This window comes from Mus musculus, chromosome 10 (assembly GCF_000001635.26).
Source record: "Mus musculus strain C57BL/6J chromosome 10, GRCm38.p6 C57BL/6J".
NCBI lineage: Eukaryota > Metazoa > Chordata > Mammalia > Rodentia > Muridae > Mus > Mus musculus.
This window is the reverse complement of record NC_000076.6, coordinates 89,089,250-89,114,816: the sequence shown is the minus strand read 5'-3', so window position 1 is coordinate 89,114,816 and position 25,567 is coordinate 89,089,250. Positions and strand designations below refer to the sequence as shown.

The 25,567-nt window shown below is 41.3% G+C and overlaps 1 protein-coding gene across 9 annotated transcripts in view; it reads left to right on the top strand.

The window, feature by feature from the left end:
- Positions 1-25,567, top strand: part of Ano4 (anoctamin 4) — a 396,274-nt gene that overhangs the window by 230,389 nt on the left and 140,318 nt on the right. For all 9 annotated transcript variants that reach the window (XR_003948705.1, NR_102339.1, XM_006513757.4 and 6 more), the window contains one exon: positions 1,868-2,026. Coding sequence is in view for 6 of the 9 variants with exons in the window: in XM_006513757.4 (XP_006513820.1) it covers positions 1,868-2,026 (159 nt within the window). In the remaining 3 variants the exon portion in view is untranslated. The remainder of the gene's footprint in view (positions 1-1,867; positions 2,027-25,567) is intronic.

The window sequence follows — 25,567 nt, the reverse complement described above, 5'->3', positions numbered from 1 at the left end:
TGCCCTGCTTTGAAAGATAGGTGCTACTATCACTGCCTGGTAAATATTTGTTAATAGGAGCATCTTCAGGCTGGCTCCCAAGGGTCTTATACAGCAAGGGCTGAACAGTGGTTACCAGCTGAAGATGTCCATGCTGAAGCATGAGGCACAGGCCTTCCATTCCTCCCAGCCCCGGCCTTTTGAGGGGTGAGGTTGCACACGTGGTGCGTGAGAACGGATGTGATACTAGCATGTCATGGAAAGCTCACACGTTTTCCATCTGTATAATGTTTTTGAAAAGTGCTGTGCTCTGTGGTCAAGAGAAGACAGGCTTCCCGTTTCCACTTGGCTGGATTTGCAGACTCAGTTCAGAAATCTCTTAGCCTGAGACACTTGTCTCCAGCTTGAGCAGCCCAGACTCAGTGCTCTCCTTTAGGGCTGGCCCTACATTGGCACAGTCTAAGAAGCCTGAGCAAAAAGCCAATTCGTTCACCCTCTATTGATTGTTATAAAATACGGAGTATGACTTCCGTAGAAGCTACAAGTTTAATAACAAAATAAACATCAAACTATCATCCAATCAATGAATGAGAAAGACACTTTTCAAGTTATATGACTTATCACTATTGCTAACTTGTTACTGCCTTTTTAATGCAATTGAAAATTAATATTAGAGTGCATGCAAGCAGATGGATGTGTATTGTTTTGTCTTAAGCATCCTAAATGCTTGTATTTACACATATACCCAAAGATAACAAGGTAAAATATTTTTATTTTCTCTGTGTATTTGTGTGTGTGAGTCTGTTTGTCTGTCTGTCTATCTATCTATCTATCTATCTATCTATCTATCTATCTATCTACCTATCTATCTCTACCTCTACCTCTATCTCTCTATTTCTATCTTCTTTAGACAGATTCTATGTAGCCCTGGGTAGCCTAGAACTTGCCATGTAGACCAGATTAGCCTTGATAGAGATTTTCCTATCTATGCATCACAAGCACTGGGCTTAGGTGCATTATCGCACCCAGCCTTTACGATGGTTTTTGTTTGTTTGTTTCTTTGTTTTGTTTTGTTTTGTTTTGTTTTTAGTGTGGGCGAATCATCTTGAGAAAAACAGGATGAGAATATTACTAAGCACATTGCAGTTACCTGTGATGCAGCTTTGACCCTTCTAGGACACCATCCTACCTATGTTCTTCTTTGATTTTTCATTTCCTTACCCTAAAAGTTTTACTGCATATAGTGTAGACATAGAAATTCATTTTGTTCATGTGTCTTAGAAAATTGTGTTGTGAGGTCTTCTTTGGCTCATTATTTTCCTGTAAAAAATTTTTTTCAATACAACTCAAGTGTATTTATTCTCACTGTTGCATAATAGTATTTAACAGAGTGTCTATCCAGTACACACTGGATTTATCCATTTATTGTATGTCTCTGAGTGTACTCTCATTTAAAATTTTTCTATTGTTATGAACAATGCAGCTATAAATATTTATCTACATCTCCTAGTTGCCTTGCCAAGAATCTCTCTAGGGTTGTATGTTATGCAAATATTCAGTTTTACGAGATCAATTCCGCTATGTTTTCCAAAGTTAGTACCCCAGTCTTCACTTTCATCAGTAGGCTGGAATGGCTCTCAGATGCCCCCAGATCTTTGTCAACACCTGCTTCTTCCAGATGTCTTACGGTTTACCCTTTTTATATAATGCATCTTCAACTTTTATTGTTCCTTGTTTTCGCGTTTCATTTTATGAGCTTGAGTTTCTGACTTCATGTTTTATGTTCATGTTTTAACTAAATTTCATTCCGTTTCAGTTCTTTAGCCTTACTTACCTGAAGCTCGGGCTCACGAACGGCTTGAACCGGTCTCTTTCTCTTTGTACGCAGACAGTGCGAGAACGAAACAAATCCAATGGACTTTACTTTAGAGACGGAAAATGTCGAATTGACTACATTCTTGTGTACAGAAAATCCAACCCTCAGACTGAAAAGAGAGAAGTGTTTGAAAGAAATATTAGAGCAGAAGGATTACAAATGGAGAAAGAGGTAAACAGTTTTCTTGTATGGGACTGCACACACACACACACACACACACACACACACACACATGCACACACACACATGCACACACACACACACACACACACAAACGCACATGTGCATAAACATGCATAAACATTAATAACCAAAATTCTAAATGAGCCTTTAGCATGCTAACAGAACAATTTAATTACCTTCCCCATTTTCAGTGTTTAGGGCATGTTACAACTATTGGAATTTTGGAGCACAATGTGGCATTTACAGTATTTACATATCAAATGACTTCATGAGGAAGTATTCTGTTCCGGTCAACTGCATTGTTTTAAGCTCTCGTTCGTTATCTGACATCCCACTCCACCGCTGTTCTGTGTATATAACAGAGTGTTCTGCTCACATGTGGTAAAGAAAACTTTGAATGAAATGGAGGCCATGGTCACATGGCCAGAACCATAGCGAACATGGGCATCCTTGCACACAAAGGGGGATTGGTTGTTTGGGGGAGGGATAGAAACCTCTCAGCTAGAAATTCTTAAAATGATTCTAGTTTTTAAAAAGCAATCAGATTATTTCTTACAGGATCCCCAGATCAACTGTTAGCTTCCTTCAACCCCCCATCCCCCCCATCCCCCCCCACCCCATTTTCCCTGCATGGAGAGTTTTGCAGAAGAACTAAATAAACAGGAGGCTCTGCCAAGACTCTTGTAATAATCCCCAGGAGGCTTATTGTGCATTCAGCACTGTGTGTATATGTGTCCCTGTTAGCTGAGTTATGTAACTCTTAGATTCCCCGACACATTGTGTGAAGCTCCTGTGATCAATAAGAAAAACATCCTGACAAATTGGAATATCTACTCTGCCGCTCAAGGCTCAGGGATAGATCACTGAAGTCAGACAGCCAGGTTTTCATTGCTTTGAGGCATCAAATGGTTGAGGCATTTTACACCCACACTGGTTCTGTTCATCTTGGGAGAGGGCAGGTGAATGGGACTTTCCCAGGCCTGGTAGACTGACCTCATCCCTTGAACACTTTCCATAAGGAAGCAGCATTTTTCTGGAACTGACTTCATCCCTTGAACATTTTCTGTAAGGAAGCAGCATTTTTCTGGAACATCTCCAGCAAGAAATGGGGAAATGGTGAGACGCCTAAGGAGAATCGGTTTCTATCCCTGGAGAGTGGAGCCAGTTTTCTCAAAAGGCTTCAGGTGGTGTTTTCCCCTGGCACAGCAAACTGAATTAAATGTCTCCTTTTCAGTGTCTTTGTGGGGTTCCCAAAAAGCTGCCCAACTGAGCATAGCACATTATATCTGTTCTTTAAAGTCATTGCTTTGTCTCAAAGCCTTATTTCTAGGTAGCAGGATTTTTATATGGAAAAGAAAGAAAGAATATAACATCCACATAGTCTGAAATAATGAAAGGCCCTTCTGACTTTGTTAAAAAAAATTGATGCCTATCAAAAGAGAGAGCTCCGTGCAATTAATGAAAGATTGGTATTTTAAGCTTCATAACTCTTCTTCCCATTTCTGGGGCTTCCTCTGCATAGCTCATTCCAAAATCATTTCATGAGTTATTCATTTGAACGCAAAAGGCCTAATCCTTTTCCAGATAATAAGTAGTACTAAGCTGCACCCTAGTCCTCCATGTGTCTCCAGCATCTGCACTGTGGTATTCAGCTGCTAGGAGTGGATCCTACAGCTGAGGCTTGCTCAGCCTGTGCAGCTGTGGCATGCTGTGACATGTGTTCATGGCATGCCAGGTGGATTGCCTGTGTGGTTTGGTTATAGACTAGTTAATTTTGTTTGTTACATTTTTTAAATATGTTCACAGCTAGGTATTCATTTTGGTGTTTATCAGGAAAAAAAAAGGTGGAAAAATTATTACCATTTAACAAAACGTAAAAATAAAGTTGCCTAAACATTTTTCTCATTGGCTATTTTTCTGCCCTGGATTGTAGCTTCCTTACTGGTAATTTTCCTTGCAATCCTTTATGTACTGCCAGCAGATAGACAGGCCTCTTTGGGGAACCATTATTTCCCTAGCAGCATCTAGCTTCCAGTCTTGCCCTAACTCCCACAGTCTTCACACGTGGTACCCGTCTCTAATGCAGCATCTCTGCTCTCTCTGCCTCCCCGTGTCCTCAGCCAGCTCAGAGAGAAAAGAGGTGTTTGCAGGTTGTCTTGCTTAGAGGGCACTGGGAAGTCGTAATTAAAGTCAAATGTCCCTCAGTGCCATATGTATTTTTGTTGTGTTGCTAGACTTGGAAGTCATTAGAAGTGTTTTAGAAATCAAGTGCTTTACCAACAAATGTAGCAGAGAGACCTTTTATTTTTTTTTTCTTTTTGTTTTTCCTCCTTCCCTTTCTCCCTCTTGCTCCGGGCCTCTCTCGTTCACTCTGTCCCATAGGTTTGAGAGACAACCGTTTTAACAGCAAGTTTGGCTTGCAGGAGTTCCTTTCAGCGCATTATTAGACACAAAGCAAAGAATGAAAAAGTGAATCCATGCGCATCTGGAATGATTGACACCTAGTGCGTCTTATGAACAATTAGTATCGTTAGGATCTTTGTCCCATAATATCCAACATTATGAAAAGACCATTGCAGAATGAGGTTTGGGTTTCCAAATGGATAAAGACAGCCTGTGTAGTTCAGCTTAACGTAAGAAGCATGATCTACTTTAAACATTGGATGTCTAGGGCTTGCTGTGCAAACCTGAGGGCCTGAGTTCAGACCCCCAGCAGTCATGTAAAAAGCTGGCCATGTCTGTGTGCCTGTTACCCCAGTACTCTTGGGGGAGGGAGCAGAGACAGGCATAGCTCCACCACTTTCTGGCCAGCTAATCTAGCCAATCACTAAATGGTAAGCTAGAAGCTCAGTAAGAGACCCTGTCTCAAAAAATAGGTGGAGAGTGACAGAGGGGACACCAACATTGACCATGTCCACGTGCATAAACATATACACACGTCGAGCAAGTGAAAACCTTTAATTCTTGATGCATGTGAGGACATCAGATAAAAAATTTAATATTTAAACCTTTGTCAAAGTCTAACTAGCAAGTAAGTGTTTGACACCCTGGGTTTTTAATGTTCAGTAACTACGATCTCACATTAATCCAGAGAAAGCAATTTACGGCAACATTGTCAAAGAAAGAGTAAGCTCAAGTTAATTTACTTTTTGCATCTTAAAATCATGCTTATTTCATTAATTTATATTTTTCATATCTAATTCTGTTTCTTATTGATTCTTTGCTGTGTATTTTTGAATTGTCACTTACAAGGACATAGCTTTTCCTTGAAATAATTACTTAACTTGTGGATACCTTGAAACCCTTAGAATGTGTTAGGAACTGTTGTATTCATGGAACAGTCTCCTCTCCTGGCCCTATCAGTCATGTGGGACATGAGAGAAGGCCCCTATTATTAAACCATGATACAATAATTCTAGTTGTGTAAATCAAGGCATCTGAATGAGATTCATTCATTCAATAAACACCGTTGTACACTCACCCGTGACAGGCCCTGCTTTGAGCCCTAGCAATTCAGCAGTGAATAAATACAAGAGTTCCTTGCTTGCAGAAGAATCAAACCAAGCACAAATAATCTAATAAGTGAAATACCTGCAAGAGAAGGAAAGGGTGTGTTGAAAGGAGCTTGGTGTTTCCTAGAAGGTGGCAAAGGCAGGGCCTCTCTTCCAGACAAACAGAACAGTAAGGGCAAAGGCCTTGAAACAGAAACACGACTGGGAAATTGAGGAAAGTGTGAGGGGTTAACTGGAGTTAACAGAACAGTGCAATAGATGGTTGGTTATTTTGCCAGCAAAAGGACCTGGAAGCCTGGTGATGCTGGAGCTTAGCAGTGGGGGGAGGGGGGAGGCTAGCTTTTACCTGGGTGACCATGGAAGCCATAAAAAACAGTTGAGCAGGAGAGTGCAGAGATCTGTTTTCTGTTCCTTGAACTCACCCTGGCTCCCTGCTTGGATGAGAACAGGTTGGGAGAAGGGTTGCATGATGGTGAATCTAGACTTGTTTTAAATATCTAAGAAGGAGATGGTTGCTTGGCAATTGCCCACCTTGCCAGAGAGTATAATGATCAGGCTCAAAAGCAGAGTTGCTCAAAATGCAGACAGGTTGAATAAACAGTTTGGGAAAAGCCAGCAGGCCACAGTAGCATACATCTTTAATGCCAGCAATGGGAGGAAGAGGCAAGTGGATCTTTGTGAGTTCAAGGTCAGTCTGGCCTGGTCTGTCTGTCCTACATAATGAGTTCTGCACTATCTATCTACCTATCTATCTATCTATCTATCTATCTATCTATCTATCTATCTATCTATCTATCTATCTTTGGACATCAGATGTCTAGAAACACATCTCTCTATATAGAGAAAGATAGGTGAAGGGGAGGAAGAGAGAGAGAGAGAGAGAGAGAGAGAGAGAGAGAGAGAGAGAGAGAGAGAGAGAGAGAGAATCTTATGCTACATCATTTATCTGAGAAACCAAAATAAGGGAGTTTCCATTTACAGAGATGTGGGAAATAGTAGATCTCTTTGTACACTTCTTAAGTCTGACATTCCAGTAGAGACATCATATAAGAGAGCCTGGAATTTGAGAAGAGGTCCAGGCTAGAGGTATATACTTGGAAAAGATTGCATAAAAAAAAATCTACAAAACAAGAGGCCCAAAGGTGGAGCACAGGACACACCCACATTTCAAATGTGAAGGATAAAAGTGAGCCAAAAGCAAGAACACAGAAAGAAAAAACACCCAGGAACTGTGTTACATGGGTAAAAATATTTCAGAAGGGAGGTAGCCATAGACCATGCTGGTCCTATTGGAGTAAAGATTAGATGAGGGCTAGAGAGATGGCTCAGTGGTTAAGCGCACCAATTGCTCTTCCAGAGGTCTTAACAATTGGGTAACTCAGGAAAACCTTTGCTACACATAAAGAAAGCAGGAACAATAGAGACGGGCATTGATTCTGTTTTAATCTGCTTTTTTTTTTTCTTCTTCTAAATTTAGGATACCACACTTTAGAATGAAGTGGCTTGTATAATTTCTTTAAGAGCAGAGACTATCTATCTTTCTGGGTTTTGTATCTTAGAGACTTACTCCAGTCCTTAGCTATGGAAGTTTAAATTTGCTACAAAAGATTGTGAGTAGCTAATTTCTGTGTTTGTTTGTTTTTAGATTTGCTTATTTTTCATTTTATGTGTGTGAATGTCTTACTTGCATGTATTTATGTGCACCACATTTTTTACCTAGAACTGGTAAAGGTCAGAAAAGAGCATCAGATCCCTTGCAACTGGAGTTACAGATAGTTGTGAGCCGCCATGTAGGTGCTGGGAATTGAACCCTGGTCCTCTATAAGAGCAACACATATTCTAAACAACTGAGGCATCTTTCCAACACAGTGGACAGCTAAATTCTATGGCTGTGTTGAAGTAACAACAGTCATTTGGTCCTAGGGTTTCTAAATATTAGAAACGTTTGGGGATCTATAGTTCTTTGTGGTGGGTCTTATACACTGTAGGGTGTTTAGCAGCAACTGTGGTCTCTCCATTGCTGGTGCTAGTGACACCCATTCTAAATCTCTAAGCATTTTTACTTGTCCCAGCAAGAATGGACAGAGGCAGCAAGGGCTGAATTTGGTGGAGAATTGCCAAGTTAAACACCTGATCCAATATTTTGTGGTCTGTTGTGTCTATGAGGTATTGAGAGAAATTAAAGGTGGATGAAACCATTCTGTGGTTTCATCCAGGGGACTAACTGGTTTAATCGGTGGAACAGAAGACTATTGAATCAGAAGAAAAGCTTATTTGTTTGAAGAAAGGCATAGGATAGAAGCTAGGAATGGCCTCTCAAGCCTGACAACTGAGATTTAGATCTTTCCTCTGTATCACTTGCTAAATAAACAATTGGGTAAGGTGTTTAGCCTCTCTATGCCTCCATTTCTTTCTTTATTAACTGGCATATGATTCCTATTTCATGACACTCTTATGAAGTTAAAGTGAATTTTGAGTTCTATGCTCTTGTTAGGAGAATCTGACACACATTAAGTGCTTAATGATAGCCCATGATGTCATTATTGATAAGGGAATGGCGTATTGACTGGTCAAACATGTGAGAATTTTCAGGTATTCATCCTTATCCCTGTCTCTCCTTGGACTGAGGTCCCTAACCTGTGTCTAGGGAAAGTAGAAGCAGTGTCTAAGAAGATAAGAGATTTGTTAAATGGCCGCTCTCTATCAGAACTCAGTCTCCTTACTACTGTCCACCATTATCCTAGAGAAAGAACATTGGTCATACTACCAGCTTCTTCAGGCTGTTTCATCAAACTGGTAATGTGGGGAGAGGTATTTTTTCTGCCCCCTCTTTTTTAACTCTGATTTCCAGTTTAACTTCTAAATTCAGTCTGAAGCTCTAAGGGCCTTAACTGCTTTTGTTTCTTTTGGAAGAGAGAGTTGAATCAAAACATTTCCGTTGCCAGGTCAAGATGACCAGTACAAAGCTACCTTGGACTGATTTGATCAAAACATTATCTTAAATCAATACATAATTTCATATGACTCATTTGAGTTCTTCCAACACACACCAAAAAAACAAAAAAAAAAAAAAACAAAAAACAAAACCCACAACTCAGTGGAAAATAGTATTCATTCTCCAAGTCACAGCAGAGGAACTGAAAATGTATTGTGGATTATTATTACTTGCCATAAGAAGAAACATAATCTGAAAGATCCCTTAGAGCTTGAAACTGGACTGTTTTGGGATGAAGCATATTTTGTGTTGTTGACATTGGGCACCACTGGAGCATCATATTGCAGCAGCCAAAAGACAGTAAAGCCCTTCCTTCATGGTATCATTGTGTTCCTCATTTTAATTACATTTTAGTAACCTAGCTGCCAAGGATTATATGAAATATACATACTGAATTGACACCAACTATTTATGAATAAGTGGAGCAATGGAAAAACTTTGAAGCAGTCTGGACAACTGTCAATCCATGTGAATCCTCCTGCTTCTCATTCTTACAAAAGGAGAAAATTTAAATATGAACGTCATTAGCTAAGCCTGTTAAGACTTATTTTTGAACATGGTAACCCTGGAGCAAGGGGCAAGGTTTAACTCAAGAGTAGAAAATGGCATCTGATGATGATGGCTTTGAGGGGAATCATTCATTCATTCATTCATTCAAATACCTCTCATACTCACTACTGTTGAGAAGAGTGAAACATGAAGTAAGTCCATGTGTCCAGGTGTGGTGGAGCTATAGAGCAACATGCAGAATTAGGAGGAACTAATGTTTCATTTGTGAGTTCAAGACAGGTCATTATGATAATGGGGAAACTGAGTACAGAGAGGATGAGCTTCACATTCATAAATCCTGGCTCTCGAAGGCAGCTAGGAAGGTTGCCCCATTATTGTATTTCCCTGACATCTAAATGTAGGAAGAATCAGTAACTCTAAATGGAGGAAGAGACTAAGGAGCTAGCTGGATTTGGCTGGAATCTAGGAGACTAGGGGAACTCTTACAGGACACAGAGCAAGAAACAAATTAAGTTCATGAGCACTGTCAGGACCTTTGGAGAGGGTAAACCTGGTTGCAATTCCTCCCTAACCTGCCCTTTGCTGTAATACAGCTTAATTTCCAGTATGGAATTATTGGAATTATTTCACCTGTCCATGTTCCCCAAGTTTTTTTTCCTGAAATTCTCCCCTGGTGCCTCTCACAGTTGAAAATGTCTGGGAACGTCAGCCATTCTGTCTTCCAGTAATGAAGTGTTTGGTGTAGGTTCTGTGACTTTGGTGAAAGGAGACCAGGGCTAGGGAGACCATATCCAGTTCCTTCGGCCTGGAAGATGGCCTCAGGGAGTCCCATGACACTTCTGAACGGAGGCTCTGACACATGGCAGGAGGTTCCTGGACACCTACTAGAGCTGCATTGATCCTCACATTTGAGCTTACAACTGAATCCCTCAGGGTGTGTAGGAATAACTTTCCTTTTCCAGCTCCCACATCCCACCTGAGTGCTCCTCACTGTAGACTCTAACTCTAACCACGAGCACCATGGAGAAGGAGCTCCATAGACATATGACCCCAACGTCTCATTAACAAAGTTGACGAGGGTCAGCTGGGAGTGGCAGGAGGCACGACAGTGACATGTTAGAATGGCGGGTCGCATCTCAACAGCACTCTAGGCCAAGACAGTAAGTACCATGTGGAAGAGGTTTTATTGGGAGGGAGACAAGGTGGCTGCAGAAAGAGAAGAGGGGGAGAAGAGAGCAAGGGAGGGGCGTTCTCCTTATTTATATAGAAAATGATGTAATGTAATGCAGGTAAAGGTGGGAGGTGAGCCAAGTGGATTCTGGGAATATAATGCCTGTTGTCTTGGCAACAGATCTGCAGGTTGCGCTGTCGCCTGTGTGATGTCGTAGGTTTGAGAAGTCCTGATGCTAATAGTCAGGATGACTGCAAACAACGTTGAGAAGCCATAAGCTCTCCATCTAACAGAATAGAGGAGGTGTCCCTTCACTTAAGGCTATATGGCCCTATTCTCTGTTACACACAAAAAGATTCCACACTCTATCACTCTAGCACCTGCCTTTGCGATGACTATGGTGGATCTCTTTCTGGGTCTCTGCCTAGGCACACTGGGTAAGTTGCCGGCAGAGTTCTTGATGACACTCACACTTTTGTTCTGATGTTCTGAGTTAATTGTCTCTGTTTACAGCAGAGCTGAATTCCCTCAGCCACATCCTTTAACTTGGGAGTCAGAAGTCTGTATAAGAAAACACTCTCAAGTTGACATTCACTGGGAAGGGAAAGGGCAGATAAGGTGAAAGTTCTTTGCCCCAGAGAATGAAAGTTCCTTTCCTTCCTTCTGCCCCCTACAGTATAAGAGTATTCGTCCTTTATGTGGCCCCTGTCCAGGCACTAATGTCAGCTGGGCTCTCAGCCGGGACTGTGCACTGCACACATTCCTTTATGAATGCATGTTTCAAACCTGTTGGATCCCAGGCCCTCTGCCAGGCACTCATACTCAAAAAGGAATAAATGGCCCAGTTATCTATTGTTGCACAACAAGCAACTCCAGTGTTTGTTGATCAAAACAACAGGCATTTGCTTTGCTCTCAGATCTGCAGTTGGGCAGGGATGCTCAGTGACAGATTCTCTTGGCTCCACCAGACATCACTGCAATCAGTCCCACTAGATCCTAGAGTGGCCCCTGTCCAGGCACTAATGTCAGCTGGGCTCTCAGCCGGGACTGTGCACTGCACACATTGCTTTCTTTCCATGTGTGTTTCTTTCCATGACTGACTGCCTTGTCACATGACCGCCGAAGCCCCAAGGTTGATGTTCATTTCTGCAGCATATCACTACAGCAGTCTCTTTAACTGTGTTGTACTGGTAGAGGCAGAATCCAAATTTAAAGACATAGATTCCACCTCTTGATGGAGTGCACAGGAAGATTCTGGACGAGGGGTTTGACACTGCAAACCCTTGCTGGAAAGTGCAGCCTGCGCTGTAAGATCACGGAGCTTTAGCTACAACAAAGAAACGAAGCATAAAACATAGTCTGGAAAGGGTTTGGGGGCTGGAGAGAAAGCTAAGTGGTTAAGAGCACTGACTACTCTTCCAGAGGTCCTGAGTTCAATTCCCAGCAACCACATGGTGGCTCATCTGTAATGGGATCTAATGTCCTCTTCTGGTGTGTCTGAAGACAGGTATAGTGTACATATACACATAAAATGAATAATTCTTTGAAAAAAAAGAATTTAGCTTGGTTTTTTTTTTGTTCTGAAAACACTAGGGTTATAAGGTGTCTCAGAAGCTAAAAGAATATGCCTTGGGTCTTAAATGAAGAATAGCCACTACTGGGCTTGGCATTCCAGAGGGGAAACACGTGAGATGTACAATTAGCTTGAGATTTCGGCACCCTGGCTGTGGGAGTTCATTTCTCTTCCTAGTGGGACTGTGAATCCCAGGAAAACTACATAGGTTTCCCACAGTCCCTGTATCATTCCCTTATATTGACTTACACGCCATTTATGGGCACAGAACATTTCCCTGTCAATATAATGCATGTCAGATATATTGTTCAGCTAAGCTTTGAGGAGCAGGCTAGCCAGATATGTGATTTTAGTCCCTTGTCTCCTCTGAGTGTCCCTTAGATTCTTCATAAGTGAAGCCCACTTCATTTACTGCAATTTAAACAAATAGTCATCTCAAAGTGTTCTTTCAGGCTAAGAGTTTGATGAAACCACTGATGCAGGAATTCTGACCCTGATGGTCTCCAGGGACTATGATGTTTATCGCTCAGTGGAGTCCTGTGCTTTACAGTTCCGTTTTCCATTCTCATTTTTTCCCAGACATGTTAAAATTAAAAAGAGTTTCATAGATGGCCAGCATCCAGCAGATGAAAGAAGGAAACCATGCTGCCTATGATTTCCTGACCTTAGCAGGCCAGCGGGCAGAAAAGGAAGGAAATTATACGTGGTGAGACCCCGTGCCCATTAGTGTTTCAGAAACGCATTAGGGTTGCCCCTGAGGGTCCCTCCCCCTCAGTCTGAAAGCTCCTGGGTGCAGCTATGCTATTATTTCGGATTGTATAGCAGTAAATCATTTCAGCACTCACTCTGGGCTGCCTAGCTTCAGTTTCTCAGCCTCTAATCAGTGCCCGTGGGTCTTCTGAAATCTACTTCTTCATTCTGTGACTCACAGACAACACTGTAGTTCTAACAGGATATAAATTGTTGGCGGCATCCCCCTTGCCCAAAGGTTTTCCCTATCCTAAGTTCCCCATACGAACTCCACTTGAATGAAAGCTTCCAGTCTTGACTTGCTTTCATGGTGATGATGTGTTTAGTTGATAAATCAAATCAGATAAATCTGCAGGTAGGTACTGAATGCTAGTTTGTGCTTGCTTGCTTGCTTGCTTTCTTCTTCTTCTTCTTCTTCTTCTTCTTCTTCTTCTTCTTCTTCTTCTTCTTCTTCTTCTTCTTCTTCCTCTTCCTCTTCCTCTTCCTCTTCCTCTTCTTCTTCTCCTCCTCTTCCTCCTCTTCCTCCTCCTCCTCCTCCTCCTCTTCCTCCTCCTCCTCCTCCTCCTCCTCCTCCTCCTCCTCCTCCTCCTCCTCCTCCTTTCCACCTGGTGCCTCTTCACAACAATGCAATAAATCTTGTTTAGGAAACCAAGAGTCATAACTAGATCCTGCAATACTGGGACTTAGTACTTGGAACTGAAACTTGCTTGGTGTGAGTGTAAATGTTTTAGGTGTAATTAGGAAGCAAACTGAACATAATAATGAGCCTGTTTATTAATCACTGCAGACATTTTTTGTTTGTTTGTTTTTGTTTTTCAAGACAGGGTTTCTCTGTGTAGCCCTGGCTGTCCTGGAACTCACTCTGTAGACCAGGCTGCCCTCGAAATCAGAAATCCACCTGCCTCTGCTTCCCAAGTGCTGGGATTAAAGGCGTGTGCCACCACTGCCCAACACTGCAGACGTTTTTAAACCATCATTCAGTTTCCCACTTTACCTAGCCACTGCTCCACTTGTCACCATTAAGCCTTGTCACAAATAAGTTCCTGAATTCTCGCATCCTTTCCATGCTTTGGCTTAGTTGCCTTGGAAAACCTTAACGGAATTTGATTTAAGTTTTGCCTTCTTTGCCTGTATCTGGATGCTGAATGCACTGAAGAACCAGGTCAGCTGCTTCCCTTTAAATCATGACTGTAGCCTCAGATGGCTTCAAGGATGCTCAGAGACCCTCAGACTTGTCCCTTTCCTCCTGCACAGCTAAGTAACTAGGTAGCTTACTCCTTCCCTCTTTCTCTGACTCTCTTCACCTGGCTCTTTCTTCTTCTCTTTCTCCTCCTCTGCTTCTTTCACTCATCTGCTTGTTAATTTCAGTTTTCCAATAACTATGCCGTACTTGGCATGATTGTAGATACTTAGGAGACATCAGTCAACAACACTAGAAGTTCCAGCCTGGCTCACATTCAAGTGAATATGTGGCAGTGATTAATAGACATGGTAAGTCAGTGGTATGTTGTGTGAGAGATAAATGATTTGGCAAAAACAAAATTAAAATGGAGTATGGGTTAGAGTACCAGAGAACAGATCATCATTTTAAAGAGGATGTTACATAGTAGATTTGTCCTTTAAGGTGGCATGTGACTAAAGTCTGGATGTGCTAGGGTTGGGACGTAGTAGCCTTTATATCATATTGATATATGCTGCTGTTATATCATATTGACCTCTGGCTTCTTTAATCTTCTCTGCATCCTTAACTGAAGTTCTGCTCACAGCCTTGCCTTTGGACACAATCAGACATGGCTTTCTGCCCTTCCCCCATATCCTTCCCCTTTCTTCCCAGTACTGTGTATGACTGTCTGCCACTAGCTCCAGAGGTCCGCCATGACTCCCAGATCCCTTCTCATATCACCTTCCCAAGGACTTTTCTCCTGTAATTGTCTCCTCTCCCTCCGCATGTTCGTTTGTGTTGGCTTCTCTATTCAGTCACTAAGACTGTGCTCCTCACAGTTGTTCATGGGGAATAAAAATCTCACATAACCACATAATCTAATGATGACCCCATTTCTCTTTTACAGCGTACAAAAAATGCCTTGAAACATTTGTCGAGTTTCCTGTGTCCATTTCACTGCCTCTTCAATATACCTTAGAAGTTGCCTCTGTATAGACCATGTAGGGCAAGACTCTATGGGCCACCACTGATGGTTTCCTTTCATCCAAATAGAGACTCATCCCCTCCTTGAAAAGCCTGGGTCATGGAGACGGTGTGATCTCTTTCATGTCTCTGGTTTCACTGCATCTTTCTTAACCTTCTTAGTCACCTTCCTCTTCTAATTAGTATCTAATACTAGGATACCTTTGGGCTTGACCCTGTGTTCCCTTTCCTTGTCTCTGACTCTCTATGACTTCACCCAGTCCCACAGATTTATTCAAAGTCTGTGGGTGTCACTTGAGGATTTGTTTCCCCAAGCTTCAGATAGAAGTCATCTCTTGATTTTTTAGGGTAATTGAGTCGACTGTAGGTACTGTTCTTTGTTGTTAACTGAGACCAGAGAGGATGGAAGCGTCTCTCAGGCACCTTTATCAGGAGCAGGGACATATAAATTACACAGGACACTTCCAGGTTCTCTCACAGATCATGGCCCAGAACTCATCAGATATCTCCAGCCCATGGAGTTACCTGGAAGGTTCTGTATCCATGTCCACCAAGAGAAAAGAAAATCAGATTCCATGATTTCAAATATATTATATATTAAAGATTAATGTGCTATTACATATATTTATATATTCTATATGAAGTAAATCCATATAGCTATATATATTCATTATACCAATGAAAAACAAAAAATGAATTGAGTTATAACTATTAGTTAGATGCCTCTGAAATGAAAAATCATAGAAGCCCCATTTCTTTCTATTAATTAATCATTTTATTCATTTACATTTCAAATGATATTCCCTTCCTGGTTTCTCCTCCATAAACTGCTCATCCCATTTCCCCTCTCCCCCCTCCCCTTTGCCTCTATGAGGGTGCTCATCCATCCACCCACCAACCTCTGCTTCACTGCTCTAGCATCTCCCTATTCTGGGGCATCAAGCCTCCACAAGACCAAGGGCCTCCCCTCCCACTGTCAGACAAGGCCGTCCTCTGCTACATATGTATCTGGAGCCATGGACCCATCCATGTGTTCTCTTTGGTTGGTGGTTTAGTCCCTGGGAGCTCTGAGTGGTCTGGTTAGTTGGTACTGTTCTTCATATGGAGTTTCAACCCCCTAACTCTTCCATTGGGGTCCCCATGCTCAGTGTGATGTGAAGTCCCATTTCTTAACAGTTTTCTCATAACTTTTAGGCAAAAAAGAAAAACAAAAACAAACAAACAAAGCAGCAACAACAAAAACTAAAAAGCACTTGGTAAAATATACTATGTGTTTTGTAGCATTGTTTGGTGTAAGTCAATAAGAGGCATAAGTACTACAAAAGCATTACTTAGGGCTTCCTCAGTAGCAGCAGATGCCAGTTTCCCTGTCCTTTCTGGGTCTTACTTGTTTCATAGCCGTTCATAACTCACATTCACTGAGAATATAACAGCATATGGGTTATTGACTGGATCCTAACTGTGAGTGCTTATCAGTGGATAGATTATGTGTGATAACAAAAGTCATAAACACAGTGATGTAGTTTTCCCCAAATATGTGTGCATGCACACACTGTTTTCAAGATGGAAGTAGACTTTTCACTGAGACCATAACTAAATATGGACTAGCCATCTTTCTAGTTCGTGGTTAATGGTGTCTTATTGACAATTCCACAACTTCTAGTCAATGATAGCTGGGGTTGTTTGTTACTATGGCGTAACTCAGCTAGTCAAACATTGATTGCCTCAGAGTCCTGATGCTCTGTTTCCTAGTTGGATATGGAGGCTTGTCAGGGTTGGTGTAAAGACTATATTCAACTAATTGCAACACACTTTCGATGAAAGATAAAGTATTATCCTTACCTGCCCTCCAGCACTAGAAATTTCCTGGTTGTTACCTGGAGGAAAGTTTATTTTAATTTCCCACAAATTTAACCACACCGAAACCTTTGTGATATCAAGATTAATACTTTTCTAATAATAGTGTTTTAACAAGACAATCAATAATGTGGAAAAACTGCCAGACATCTAGACCCCAAGTTGTTCATAAACTCATTTAGCAGTTGTTCTCAAGTGCTTGATTAGAAAGGTTCTATATCCTGGCAATATCACTTAGGCAAAGCTGTATATTATATATTGTTGATATAATAGCAAACCATATTATTATAGCATTAATTTGCTAAAATTTGTGTTGCTTTTATATGAGCAGAGAAGAGCTTATCTCAGTCTTAGAATGTTGAGACAGCTTGTTTATGCTCCCATAGTTTGCGAAGGTCAAGAGTCTGGGTATAACTCAAGTGCATCCTGTAATTAGGGTCCTTATACTGCTATCCTGGGGATTTCAACTAGATTACATTCCTTTCTGGACTTCAACATTCTCTTATGTGGCCTTTTAGTTCCTTTTGATCATTGGACAAATGCTTCATTTTCTTGTAGGCTGTCAGCTAGGTACTTATTAGATAATGCTAATATCATCTTCAGGGAATGAATATTTTGGTCATTTAGGACCATACACTACCACCAAATTTTCCCTCAGCACACAGTCTCAGTCTCTCTCTCTCTCTCTCTCTCTCTCTCTCTCTCTCTCTCTCTCTCTCTCTCTCCCTCCCTCCCTCCCTCCCTCCTTCCCTTCCCTCCCTCTGTGTGTGTGTGTGTGTGTACACATGTGCACACATAGTAGAATAGCATCAGCCAATTCCATCAGAATCGACCAAGAAGCTTATTCATACTGCACTCACAAACTAGAATGTGTCTCTAAGAATCAAGAATAACAGGCAAAAAAAAAAATTCTCTTTAGAGACATATGCCCTCATTTTTCCAGAGAAAACTGAAGCTCAGAAAAGCACAAGTCATTTGCCCAGTGGCACACAGCTGGTTAGATGGCAGCCTCCTGGGAGAAGCTGAAATTACTTAGTGATTTCCCCTGGATCTTTAACCCTCCCCTCCAGGAATGTATATTCTTCCATCAGCTTCACAGAGCAGTCTGCAGGCACATGGACAAACTCTAGCACCTGTTATTAGTGTCAAAATGCCAACCAAGCATTTAGTACACGGGGGAGGAAGAAGGGAATACTCTCTTGTTGAACTTATTTCTATCCAATCACATCAGCCTTAAGAGAGCCCTGCAAGGTATACACCCAAGCTAGTTAATGTATCTCTGGATATTTAGAGCAAACAGTGGCTACTATGGGTTTTAAAATATAGATAGTCATTCTATGAAATGGCAGTGGGAACCAAGAGATAATTAAGGACACCTGTAGAAGCCATAGCTGTCCTCTTTTGGAAGAAGCAACTTGGAAGCCCACTGAGCGGCATGTACTGGGCTGCATGCTTTCTTCAGCAGGCTTATTCTCCTTATTCTTTGCTCCTCCTGTGCACTTGATGGGGGAGGTACGATAAGATAATAGGGGCCGCCTCCTAAGGTTGGCGTGAAGATGGAATGATTTAACTTATTTAAGTGCCCCAACTAACACCTATCAAACATGTGAGGACCTTGTGCAGCTTCTCCTTCCTCTATCTACTGTCCGACTAGATTCACTATGATCTTCTCCATCCAAGAAGCCTATCTGAATCTCAGGGAAAAAGAAATGAATATCTACCATTTTGATCCAGAGTCTGATGGGTCTGCTTTGTTCTCGTAATAGTATAGTCACCTAAGGGAACATAGAGCAGATACACATGGCCATGACAGTTTGACCCTTCATGCTAAGTAAATTGAAACACTAAGCATGTTTGTGTCCCCCCCCTCCAGGGGGCTATTATCCTTTTCATTGCCGTTATTCCTGTAATGTTTTTTCCCTGTATAATCAAACAGATTTCTTCAACTCTTTCTTTAGATCTCTGTTTAAATACCATGCTGTCCAAAAGCTGATCCACACTATACTAAAATAGCATTTCCTTCTCATCATTAGTATTATTAGCTAAGAAAGGATTACATATTCTGCCAGAAACTCACCTGTATTAACATCATTTAATATAATGCAGTCAAATAGGCATTTCTATGAATTCCTCTTTAGCTGCTGAACAAGACAGAGACACAGAGAAGTTCAGTAGCTTATGAGGATCAGAGATCTGGGAGGAGGTAGTGTGGATCACAGAACTGGTGGGAAGTAGTGTGGATTGCAGAGCTAGTACGGGGTAGTGTGGGTCACAGAGCTGGTAGAGGGTAGTGTGGGTCACAGAACTGGTGGGAAGTAGTGTGGATTGCAGAGCTAGTAGGGAGTAGTGTGGGTCACAGAGCTGGTGGGAAGTAGTGTGGGTCATAGATCAAGTAGGGGATAGTGTGGATCTCTGCTGTCAAACATCAGAATCTACATTGCCATGTAACTTCTGTAGTGCAGCCTCACATGCAGCTCTGTACTTGGGCTCTCTTGTGCAGTAACTTCAAGAAAGCTTAAAATCCCATCTTATCCTAGCGGCTTTGTGTCTCTGGTTCAGCCTTCTCCTGGAAGGAGGCTCCAGACTCATTTATCAAATGTTCTATAAGATACCTTTCCATGAGCATTTTGAGACAGGCATTTTCAGAAGGTCCAAGTCCACAATCTATTCATGCACCTCCATTCCTTACTTCTGTACCTCTGTTTTCAAACATTTCCCCCTAATTTCTTTGTGATGATGTCAGGAGTTATAGAAAGTGACTCTCTTTGAGAGTCAGATCACATGTGTTAGGTCACGCTATATGGATTCATTTATTTACTTTCTTCTCATCTTGCTCTATTTAGCCTTCATTTATGAAATTCTTACATCCTGAGGCTAGTATGTGACTTGCATAATTTTTATTGCTAGAATCTACTATTTAGAAGATACTAAATATTTTCCTGTTCAATGAAAGAAAGGAATGGGTATTTTATCTATTTCCGTTACAGGTAGTTCCTATGCTCCTTGATAATTTCTCCAGTTGTTTGTCTCGGCATCTGCTTCCCATTGTCACTAAACCATCATTTCTGTTTTCACCAAGGTTCTACCCTAAGGAACATTTATTGCAGTATTTTAATGACATGACTCATTTTTACTTCTATTCACTCTGACAACTTGCATGTTTAGATTTATGTGGCAAGGGACACTTAATAACAAGGAGGGACCTATTTGAAATGGCAGCACAATCATTCAGCAGGAGAGAAAAGAGTGATGTATGAGTCGTATAATTACCAGTTAACCGTTCTGCATTTATTATTCAGGGATGGAGCTCAGAGAGTATGCCATTCCAGTCATATTAGTTACTGTTTGACTAGTTGAACACAAATAATAAACTGCATGCACTAAATTTTCCCCATGATCATGTAAAGGCATTACATTCACACACACACACACACACACACACACACACACACACACACACACACACAATTATACAGAACCCACAAACAGGTATTCATCATCATTCTTGGGAACTGATCAACATTTTTCTCAAGATGATCAAAATAAATGTAAGAGTCCCAGCCCAATTTTGGTTCATTGGTAGCTTAAGTTTCCATTACACCTATCATGAGTGTCCTTCGATTCTTTGTTGCTGTGATTTCTAAAGTGGGATGTTCTTCTGTGTTTATCTTATCTAAGATAATTTTATATAAGATCTTATCTTATATAAGATAATAGCAGCATGAATCTAAGAATGTTGCTTTAAGAAGCTACTAGGTGAAGTTCACAAAGGCACCTAGGACTGTGGGCATGAGTCAGCTGCATCTACAGACAACTGTGTGTTCATAAGTCAGCTGACCTGCTTCTCCCATGAGCTTGTGTATGGATAAACCAAAGTAACATATGAATGTGCTTTGACAGAACAAAGCACTATGAGTAAGAGTTATTTTAATATCAAGGAAGATTAGTAAAAATAAGCTACAGTTCCCTGCAAAACATCATGAGCATACCACATTGGAATTCTGGTAAACAAAGCAAATGTTTCAGTAAAGAACTTGGCTTTTTCACTCCCCAAAGTGTGGCATTAATGATGCTATTTGAGTGGGATATTTTAATGCATGCATTTGTATAGGTCACAATGTAGTTGTTTTTCTACTGGCTTGTTTATTTTGTGCAAAACTAGCCATCAGGGCAAAGCCATGGAGAAACTATGCTCTAAACCTATATTGTTCTTTAAATAAGGGTTTGTCAGATTGTGTGTTTATCATATTATATATATATCAATCACATTCCATGTGTTGCTTTCCTCTATTTCAAATTTTTACTCTCTTATAGGAAGGTGGAAAAATAATCTTACAGGAAACCTAGCTTTGAGCTAGAGTGCTCATTTCCTGAGAGAAACTTATAAAAGAGGAAAGGTGACTTTTAGCTCACCACTTCAAAGGGTTTAGTCCAGGCCACACTGGCTCATTAGCTTTTGGGTCTGCCACATGAACATGGTAGATCAAAGATGTTTACCACACAGTGACCAGAAAGGAAAAACAAAACAGAAAGAGGCAGGTTTCTAACAAAGAGTTTAAAGCCTCTCCTGTGACATAACTTCTTTGCAATGGGGTCTACCTTCTAAAAGTTCCAACACTTTCTAGTATCCCTGTACACTGGTGAAAAGCCTTCAACACATGGAGCCTGCTACACATGGGAGCCTTCAATACATAGGAGACTTCTGCACATGGGTACCTTTAACACATGGGAGCCTTCAACACATGGGAATACAGCTCACATGGCAGTCTTCAAAACATTAGAGCCTTCAACACATGGGAGCCTTCAACATATGGGAGCCTTCAACACATGGCAACCTTCAATACATGAGATCCTTCAACACATGAGCATTGAAGAGACATTTAAGATACAACTATACACATAATGAATTCTGCTATGTCAATTAAATATCTAAGTGATAGAAGCATGATGATACCTATTTAACTCTAGCCCTTGGGAAACAGATGCAGGAAGATCTCAAGTTCAAGGCTAGCCTAGGATATATAGGAAGTTTGGGACCACCTACATAGCAATGCACATGCAAGTGCACATGCGTGCGGGCACACACACACACACACACACACACACACACACACAATCCAAGTGAGGATAGCACAAAAATCATCCCAGACTCAGAACTGTGTATTTAAAATAAACAAAAGACCAATGTTTTGGGAAGTTCAATCATTCAGATATGATCTTTTATATGTGTTATAACTTTGGAAAGACACTGTCTATTGGAAAACAAAAATAATCTTTTCAAAAGTTCAAAAAGCTATTCGGTTTGCAAATTTGCATGAGGAGAATGGAGTGTAAAGGATTGGGGGCTTGCCACACTTTGAGCAGGTTCCTTATCTATGACGACCAGCTATGTCAGTTCCTAAAGTCACGTTCCTGAGAATCGTAAGTGCACCACAACCATGCATAGATTAGGTCTGGAGAGAGAGGGCAGGGGAGACAGAGACACCAAGACAGACAAAGACAGAAACAGAACGACATGCAGGGATGGAAAGAGGGAGGGAGGAAGTGAGGGAAGAACATGAGCATTCATTCCGTACATACTTCTGTCTGTCCCATATGAGCAGCACAATTCATGAGCTCATTCACATTCCTCTGACTCCTCAGTTTGCAGATCTGCATAAGGAGAATGGAGTGTAAAAGATCACTGGCTTGCTTGCCACACTTTGAGCAGGCTCCTTATCTATGGTGACCAGCTATGTCAGCTCCTAAAGTCACTTCATCAATAGTGACTTCCAGCTCCCCAACACTCCCAGCGCTCTTCTGCACTGGTCAAGACTCACATTATACAGGGAACATTTGTGCCTCATAAAAATAGGGACAGACGATCTCATTACACCACGCATTGCCACAGGCACAGTGACAGAGACACTCCATGTCCTCAGGAGCTCCAGACTCAGGCGCTTGCTTGTTCCAAGTTAGAAAATAAAACTTCTCTTTAGTCTGAATATCCAAAAAGTTGAATTTTTCAGATGTCCTCTCTCTGCCACTATGAAAATGGGTACTGGCCCTTCCTTCTTGTGAATTTCAGCATTGCACTGGAGGTCCAGAGAACACTATCATTCACATGGCGCACAATCATTTGTAATTCCCATTCCAAGAGATCCCGTGCCCTGCCCTGGTAAAATATTTATCTCCCTGGAGTAAAGATTTGTCCCAGAGAGAACATAAAATTGAGCTTCTGTTTTTTTCTACTACTAAAACATTGGCATTCTTTTTAAAACTTTTCATTATTTTTGAGAATTGTATATACATATTAAATATGATCATTCCACACACCATTTCCCCTTCTAATTTCCCCCATGTTCTCCAACATGCCCCTACCCACTTCCTGTCATTTTTTTTTTACAACCCACTAGGTCCAGTTAGTGCTGACTATATGTGAATAGGTGTAGGGTCATCCACTGGAACATGGGAGTCCTTCCAGTGGTCTCAAAAAACCAATGATCCTCCCTCCCCAGCTACTTTCCACTGCTAATTCCTCCTTAGAATGTGTTAATGCCTAAAACTCATCTACACCATTTATGCCATGATTGTGGCCAGCTTAATCTTATGTAGGTCATGTACAGGTAACCATAGCTGCTATGCATGCTTGATTGTGATAGCTGTGTTGTGTCCAGAAGACAGTATATCATAGCATACCTCCCTATCCTTTGGCTCTTAATGTTCTTTCTGCCTCCTCTTTCCCAGAGTTCTCCAGGCTTCAGTGGTGGTGATGTTTTAGTACAGATGTCCCATTTAGGGCTGAGCATCTAGTCTCGTATTCACAGCTCTTTGACCATTTGTCTCTACTGACTGCTGTCCACTGAAGAAAGAATCTTCTCTGACCACAGTGGAGGGCTGCATCGGTCAATGCACATAAATACTTGAAGACAAACTGACAGCATGGCCATTTAACAAAGTAACAGTAACAGGTTTTACTCTAGGACCTGTGACCTCCCTGGACCAGGGTTATATAGTATCAGGCATGAAATTATCTCCTGTGCAGTGGCCCACATCCAATCAGGAAACAATGCTTATTGTATCAGCAGGCTCATCTTATGCAAGACAGCATTGGAGTATGGTCCAGAGCTGGGTGAGACCACTGATCTCTTTTCTACCCTGGCAGCTTGCATAGCCCCTTTCAACACTATGAAAGTAGGGAGAAGGTTTTCTGATTAGTTTGAGACTGATGTTTCTGTATCCTACAGCCAAAGGGTGAGGTATCTTCAGTATAGGGTCTTACTGTGTCATACAATAGCAATAACCTGTGTTGTTCTGGAGACCTTGGGGGCTGGCCTAGCCAATAACTACTAGAGAGGCATTCCTATGTCTTGTACTGTATCTTTCATTTTAGTAACTCTTGTCTTCCGGAAGTGACATAACCCATGAAGGTCAATTCTGTTCAGACTCTTCTTTTTTAAGTTGTATTTTGAAATTAGCTCATTAAATAGAGGGTTTCAATAGGCTCTCTCTCTCTTTCCCTCTCCCTCTCTCTCTTTGAGACAGGATTTCTCTGTATAGCCCTGGCTGTCCTGGAACTCACTTTGTAGACCAGGCTGTCCTTGAACTCAGAAATCCGCCTGCCTCTGCCTCCCAAGTGCTGGGATTAAAGGCGTGCACCACCACGCCCGGCTGTTTTAATTTTGTTTGTTTGTTTGTTTGTTTTAGGCCTTTTCTCTTATATATCCTTGCTTTGGGTTAAGCCATACAGTACCTCTCTCTCTCTCTCTCTCTCTCTCTCTCTCTCTCTCTCTCTCTCTCTCTCTCTCTCTCTCTCTCATATATATATATATATATATATATGTATATATATATATATATTTACTCTGTTAAATCTCAGTATTCCCTCTCCTCACCTCCATTTTGTCAGATATTAGGATAGGTATGCCTGCTGGTTTCCTAGTTCCATTTGCTTGGAACCTTTTTCCACTCCCTTCCCCTAAGGTTAAATGAAGAGGGTGTGTTGTGTCTCCTGGAGACAGGAAAAAGGTAGATCCTGTCTTCTGACCCAATCTGTTCGTCTGGGTCATTTTATTTGGGGAAATGAGATCATTGATATGCAGTGTTATTAATGAAAGTTGTGTATGTTAACAACTCCTATTATTTGGTTGATTTTGTATTGTTTTCTTGGCTCTCCTTTGGTTAACTGTCCTGGCATTTATTTATTTATTATTGTCTCTGTGTTCATCTTTTTCTTCAGACTGAAGTATTCCAGTGTGGAGTTGTCTTAGTGGTCATAAATTCCTTTAATCTGTTTTTATCTCCCCTTCATTTTCAATAGATGGGTTTGCTGGGTATAATACCTGTGTTGACAGCTGTGATCTTTTAGGACATGAAATATGTCTTACCAGGGCTTTCTGGCTTTAAAAGTTTCTGTTTCTTAATCAGATGTTATTTGTGAGGCCTAAGGGGTTTGATCTTTCCCTCTTGCCGGCTTATAATATCCATCCTTTTTCCTGTGCCTTTAGCCCTTTAATTACAGCACGTCATGAGAAGATTCTTTTCTGGTTCTGTGGGCAGAACCTAGGGATACCCAGGTGGGGATCTGTCTTCTCTAAGTGTGGTCATTTTCCTCCTTGATTGTACTGAAAGTCTTTTATGTGCTTTTTGGGATGACATTCTACCCCTTTATCTGTGCATGTCAACCAAAGGTTATGTCTTCTCATGGCTTTCCAATGCTTGCCCAACTTTTGCCTCTAGATTTTTATAAATTTACCACTGGTTCAAATGACTGTACCTTGTCTTGCAGACCACATACTCAGCATTCTAATGACCTGTTTATTCTATGGCTGAGTCTTTCTTCTCACTGAGGATTTTATTTGGCTCGTTGGTTTTTCGTTCCCAGCACTTCTCTTCATTGGTTTCTGGTCTCATGTCTTATGTGGACTTCCTCAGTTCACCCATGCCTTAGATTTTGTCCACTTTGAATTGTCTGAATGTAGGTATTATCATTCTTTTGAACTCTTGTCTGGAAGTCCTTCCAGGTCATTCTCATTA